The sequence below is a fragment of the Phalaenopsis equestris genome, unplaced genomic scaffold (genome assembly GCF_001263595.1).
Source record: "Phalaenopsis equestris unplaced genomic scaffold, ASM126359v1 Scaffold000002, whole genome shotgun sequence".
Lineage (NCBI taxonomy): Eukaryota > Viridiplantae > Streptophyta > Magnoliopsida > Asparagales > Orchidaceae > Phalaenopsis > Phalaenopsis equestris.
Genome location: NW_018164444.1, coordinates 33697336 through 33704161, shown reverse-complemented (window position 1 = coordinate 33704161; position 6826 = coordinate 33697336). Strand labels below are relative to the sequence as shown.

General features: G+C 33.2%; 1 protein-coding gene and 1 long non-coding RNA gene across 2 annotated transcripts in view; both read right to left on the bottom strand.

The window, feature by feature from the left end:
- LOC110031457 (universal stress protein A-like protein) overlaps nucleotides 1–2305 on the bottom strand; it is an 11244-nt gene extending 8939 nt beyond the window's left edge. The window contains exons 1-3 of the mRNA XM_020734663.1: nucleotides 1963–2305; nucleotides 1527–1648; nucleotides 1260–1378 (exon numbers count right to left, since the gene is read on the bottom strand). Coding sequence (XP_020590322.1) covers nucleotides 1260–1378; nucleotides 1527–1648; nucleotides 1963–2149 — 428 coding nt within the window. The 5' untranslated portion in view covers nucleotides 2150–2305. The remainder of the gene's footprint in view (nucleotides 1–1259; nucleotides 1379–1526; nucleotides 1649–1962) is intronic.
- A 3064-nt stretch (nucleotides 2306–5369) lies between these two features.
- The window catches only part of LOC110038325, a 16993-nt gene continuing 15536 nt past the window's right edge, over nucleotides 5370–6826 (bottom strand). Inside the window, exon 2 of the long non-coding RNA XR_002295418.1 lies at nucleotides 5370–5649. This is a non-coding gene — a long non-coding RNA (uncharacterized LOC110038325). The remainder of the gene's footprint in view (nucleotides 5650–6826) is intronic.

The following is a 6826-nucleotide window of genomic DNA, read 5'->3' as shown; positions in this document are numbered from 1 at the left end:
GTTACACATACCTTTGTTGAAGTGTAACCACTTGAAAGTCAATAAGTTGACATAACCTTGATCATGTTGTTCATTTTTCTCCTGATGTTTGTATCTTTCAGGATCGTCGTTCATGGAGGATAATTGAAACTGCTAAGCAGGTAGTCGTGCTCTACTTTTTCCAAGAGAAAGACATTGATGAGAATGACACTCCATCCAGTAGTTTAAGTTTTTCCTGGACGATTGAATGTTCTGTGATACTTTTAAATTGTCGTTTGGATCAACCAAGTTTTCAATATTTAAAACAGTTGTATCTTTTGATGTTTACTAATAAAAGACTATATAGGTTCAAATGTGAGATTTGACATTTAGCTAAATATTATCATGTCTCATATCCACTTCAGTTTTACACTCCTTCCGCTCCTTTTTCACTAATTCATAGTGACTTATGGGGGCCCTCTCGAACTCCGAGCTACATAAATAAACAGTAGTTCCTTACCTTGATTGATTAACACACTCGGATGAATTTGGGTTTGTATCTTAAAAAATAAATCGGAAGTTGCGGTCATCTTAAAAAATTTTCACTTTCATTTTGACTCAATTAAAAAAATCAATTTAGGTCCTTCGAACTGACAACAACCCTGAATTTTTTAATTCTATGTAAAAAGAATTCTTGGTAAGTAAGGTATCATTCATCATAGCTCAATTCCCAAAATTCTATCAAACCCCTTTTTAATATGTATGTAAACCCCTTTTTCCTATCAATGAGAATCATCCTGCTTAATTCCCAAAATTCTACACAAACTAATTTAAAAATCAAATCTAGACTTCTAAATAAAATATGTATTAAGTTTAAATAAAAATAGTCCTAAAAATCAAACATAGTAAAAATGAAATAAATCCTATAAAAAATCTAAAAAGTATTATAAAATCTAAATTTTAATGCATGTATGGTACTATATCAGTTAAAATTTTCAGGATTAGTTTACTACAAAAACAGCAATGAACACAAAGTTATTAATGATGAGAAGAGCCTAGTTTATAGTAAAATCTCATCTAAATCAATTGTTCAAATAAAGTTACTTGCTGAACAAAGGTAAAGAGTTCTTCACTTGGTCATCTTCAATCTTGTAATATTAGACCAACGGGAGAACTTAATGATAGCATTGCTTGGCAAGAATTAACTATAAATAGAAGCCTTTTGTTAAGAAGGAAATAACATAAATTTTAAGGTTGAATTAAGAAGGGAAGAAATTTGGAAACATGGACATAAAAACTACCTCTGAAATGGTCCAAGGCCTCGGCTTCCGACAACCAAAAGATCAGGTCTAACTCTTTTAACCTCACTGCAAATTAGCTCCTTTGGATCGCCTTTCTTGATCCATGCTTCACAAGGAATCTATAACCGTTCAACCAAACAAAGTAGAAATTAAACCACCCCATTATATGTTCTCCTAATAAAGAGAAAAAAAAGTTACCAACAAACTTGTTTGCCCTCAAAAAGCAGATTATGACAGAGATATAAGATTTCACTATCTATAGTTTACCCCATACTGATGACAACGTTTAACGAAGAACTCGAGCAGGTGAAGCCCTCTAATCTTTTCCTTCTCGTTCATACTGTGAAAATCCTCAGGTGATGCATATATGCTATCCATGTCTTCAAATGCTGCTCCCCAAGATAAATAAAGAAAAGCATAAGCAACAAACAATGTCTACCAATCGTAGAGTCATCAAACAGAAGTTTTGCTAGAATCAAGCATGAGCTAGCCAATACCTAAGCAGTTTTACTAATAAAATCCCGGCAATTAACCTCCATGAAGACTTAGTCCTAAAACTAAAACGAAAATTCACGCAAAACCAAAAGAAAATCACGCCGATTGAAATGAAACCCTATATAGTAGCGCATGAATGAATAAAACTATAGTCCAAAAAGGGAACCGAAATGTTCCTAATAAATAAGATGGGGGACGAGAACAGCACCGTCTTCGTCAGGGACCTGGACGTGGAGGAAGAGTAAGCGGAAGCCGGCAGCATTGGATTTAATGAGCTTCGACACCGTCCACTCGAAAGCTGTGTTACAGCTGATGGATGGGTGAGGGTAACCTTTCATCGACGACTCGTTCACCGCCATCATGATCCTCGTCGGCTCCGACGATTGCGACGCCATTGCCCAACTCTCTCTCTCCCTCTGAGAATTTTGCTCAATAAATTGGCTTGCGCGTAAGTGATAAAAATTCCATCTTGGTTTGTTGCCCTTATCCCACTGATCCTGAACGGGAAAAGAGCTTCGTCAAAACACCATTTTTTTAAATTTGTTTATAATAATAATATAATCTATGAGATAAGAGGCCAAAAAGTCTTGATATGTTATCCAAAATGATTTTTCGGCTCACAAGAGCTTCTTCGATATAAATTTTTTTTTATTCTTTTTTCTTTTAACTTTATCAGGCACCGGCTTCAATCAGAACTGGAGGAACCTTATTGGGATGGGTGGCTCCGTACTGCGTTGAAGTAATTGCTTATTCGAGAGCTGCAATGGTTTTTTTAAAGAAATGATTTTTTTTTTTACTTATGAGAAAGAAACTCCCATAATGCGTATTATTATAAAAAATAAGATTAAATACTCATATTATACATTTACATAAAAAATGTCTCAATGTTGATTTTGAGGAGATCTAACAATCCAGAGGAGAAGAGTATGACGAGAAAGGGCCCACGGCATAAGAACATGAGCCTCGCTTATGCAACCGAGTACAGCCGTTCGAGCTAAAGCTAGCGTGACCAAATTCAACCGAGTCATGAAGAGGAGAGAGATGACCAAATGATCCGAGTTTAAATCGTTCAATAAAAAATGAGATAAAGAGACATCGGAGCCAACCACAACCGAGAAGTCATCCCGACTGAAGAACTAGCCTTTAAACAACCTCAACCATACCGTGAACGTCTAGAAGTCCTCTCATATGTTGTCAAGTGTTGACAACCAGATAAGATAAGAAGATCAGCAATGTCGACCAAGCCTAGTTGATTGAATCAATCATATCGACCCAAAGCCAATTAAACTCAACTGATTGAGCCATAGAGCAGTCAAGCAATGGGTTCATATGTGTAAAATACTAAGAATACTATATACAACCTCTTTAAACAGGGGCAAAAATATAATATATGTTTAACATCTTTAAAGCATGGACAAAATTGTAACATCATGACATTGTGTTTTCTCCCCTATAATTAGAATAAGACATGAGTAATACAAAGTTTTACTATTTGCACCCCACTCTCTCTTCCTCCCTCCTTCTCTCCCTCTCTCTTTACGCTATATTCTTTGGGTATGATTCACGAACAAATCAAGTGTCAACAATACATAATCTTAGATATTTTTTTTAGAAATTTAGGATGGCGGTATCTCACTAATCTCAATATTGAACATCAACTTGATGGATTAGTGTTAGTGGATTTGAGAATTTAAATCCATTGATGGAGATAACTTTATAAGTGTTATAAGGATGGGTATGTTATTGTTAATATTGGAGGAGCTGGTTCTTCTGAAATATGTACACTATAATCTATTATCCATTTGATCAATACATAATTTTGATTAACAATAATGATAATCTTGAAAAGAGGACCAAACCTACTATCCAATAATATGACTAGGAAGGTTGATTATTGGGCACTCACAATAGAACGCTTTATTTTAAAATTTTAGTTTGATAAATATCAAATTAGATTCATCAAAGAAATATGTGAAGTTTTACATGGGAGAGGCATGGATGTCCCCATTTTGGAAGAGACAATAGTCCACAAATACTACCATGTTAGTAGGTTAGAGCAAGATATTATCTTATTGCATAACTTTAGGCATGTTGAATCTATATTTGATCACAATACTTTTGTACTTTTCTTCTATAATATCTTTAATTTAAGAGGGTGATCCACTTAGATGAGGAGTAATAATTGAGTTTAACGAATGAACAAGTTAATCCTAGATAAAGAGCAAAATAATATTCTCCCAAGAGCTTCATACTAATAATGATGCACAACCCAAAATAAATAACCTCTCCAAAAGTTGCATAAGAAAATAATAATAATCATTTGTTATACTTAAATTATCATGAAGCAAGTTGGGCCAAAACGAACATTTATATAAAAAGCCTGAATTTTGAAAATCTCATATCATATATTCATTTAGATATTATTTTTTTTATTTGATTAGTGAATCAAAAGTTCAATCGTTAGGTTTGATTAATCATTGATATAATTTTCATTTATTTTAATTCATTTTAATTTAAATTGATTAATTGGTAGGAGTTTTGGTTTGCTTGATCAATTTATTAGTTTGGATTGCTATGCTATAATTTTATGATTAGGTTGGTTAGATTATTTGATTTATTTTACACTTGTTAGAGTAGATTCATTAACCTTCATTTTGATTAATCTTTACTTGTCCATCTTTTCATTCGGTTTTTGTTGTACTAATCTGATTATGTTTTGTGGTTTTTCATTTTTATTTACCCGTTTATGTATTCATTTAATTTTTATGCTCTTTTAATCAAAATATTTGATTAAGATATCAATAAAACCTTAGTTAAATTAATTGTATTAAATTAATAATATATTTTTTTTAAAATTAATTTTGCAAACCAAGGTCCGCACAAAAGCATGTAAATCATTAAAGATAATAATTTAGCTGCAATGACTTTTCGTCATTAACAGAATTGTCTTAAACCTACACAATAAAACTTCAAATTCATAAAATAATACATTACTAACCTAAATAAAAACAGAAATAATCACCACAAATAAGATAGGATAAATATGATCAAACTAAATTCTCCAATAAATATAAACATTAAATAAGTAGAATTCTTATAACAAGAAAAAAATTTATAGCAGATGAACATAAAACAAACACTAAAATGCAGCATAATAAAAGCATGAAATTAAATACAAGGGATAATTACATGCATAGCACTTGAAACTCTACTATTTACAAAACTAAACATCTACATCTTTTTTTTTTCTATAATTATTATTTGAACAACTGAATTTATGCAGCTGAGAACTGAAGCAAAATACATCCACGCGTTTATACCCTTTCTTTTTTCTCGCCCTTTTCTGCCCTTTTTTTTTTTTAATCTTCTTTCTTTGTGTATGCTTTTCTTTCCCCTCAATGCAACCTCCTCCGCCTTCCTCTTTTTTTTTTTCTTTTTCTTTTTCTTTTTTTGATCAATCCTTTTTTTTTCTTTTTTTTTTTCTTTTTTTTGCATGCTTTTCATCCACGCTGTTTCATTTCTCTCGACGCAAAGTCAAATAGAAAACAATAAATAAATACAGAATAAAAGAGGAGAAGAAAAACACAACTAGTCATGGTTTTCTAATGCCAGCCATGTCTCAAAAATCAACAACATTTGAATAATAATAATAGAAAGTAAAATGGCACATCAAAAACATGCTAAAGTGCTCCGTTATTCGAGTGAGAATTATAATAATATCTACAATATCTTGCAAGAATTTTCATATTTCCCCATTAAAACTTCCATTATCTGAAGGCGAGAAACTATAAAGTATAAACACATCCGCTGTGCTGTATCCCCACTTGATTTTCAAGCAAAAGCATGGCAGGAGGCCCGAACATCATAAGCTGGGAGAGTTTTAAGTTCAAAATTCCTGAACACGAAAGGTACTCTATAAGCAAATAATACAAGCAATGACAGAGAATCAAACATCTTTTAAGCAAAATTTTTTAGAATGAAATTACATGTTTTTATCATGGAGTATTTTAAATATTTATCACCACAAAAACAAAAAAAGAAAAAAATTCCATCATAGTTTGTGACTGTAAAACTTTCTGGCATCCAACTGAATTTAACAGAAGGAATTACAGCATACGAGGTAAAGAAAGAGATTTGTATATGGAAGGATTGAAGCACACAAAATAGAGTTCCCGTATGTTTGGGTCGATATACTGCACAGAAAAAAAAAAAAAAAGGTACAAAACAAAAAAAATGTCAAGTCAGTCATCAATACGAAAACATGCCATACCTATTACTGAATTTAATGAAATAAATATATTGCTTCAAAAAAATAATGTCCTCTTTCGTATGCTGAAGCAAACCATAGCCTGGATACCCTTGTGCCCATCCATGGCAAAGCCTTGCAACGCCCTATATGCGCGCCTTCGCTGCAACTTCATTTTCTCTATGAGCATCCCCATGCACTTCTTGCATGTATCCAGGGCATGCAGTCGCACATTTAGCTTATGAATGTTGTAGATTCTTCTAGAGCAGTCAAGGTTCCCCTCTCACTTTACTTCTTGACCTTCGCTCTCCTCCACGAACGACATTCTCTTTTTCCGGTTCAACATCCATTTATAATGTGCCTTAACCCTTTGCTCAAACCTCCTGGTCATTTGCTAATGTCATGGTCGAGTTGTTGGGTCCAACGCCCCTATAACCCTCCCTACCCTTTCATCAACTTGAACTATCATGTGCCTAAAAAAGCCTCCCTTTTCCAATACAAACCCATGCTTGTTTTCACCATATAAAGATTGTTAACTTCCTAAATCATTCGCTGTCAAAAATGTTGGAAAAGTTATCTTTGGACGCAACATGGATATCATTAAAATTCATGTACATTTTGCAAGTGATTAAAGAATTTGCAATCAGTCTCTTTGATAAGTGTCATGTTATAATCAGATTTCCTTTGAAGTCAGAATACACCAAGCCTTTTTCTCAACACATATTATATCAACGACATCCAACTAGGATGTTGAAGGGCACTCCCCATTTTGAATCCTCCGAGGAACCATCTAGCACCCTGGTTTGGATGGTGGTGGCTTTCCCTA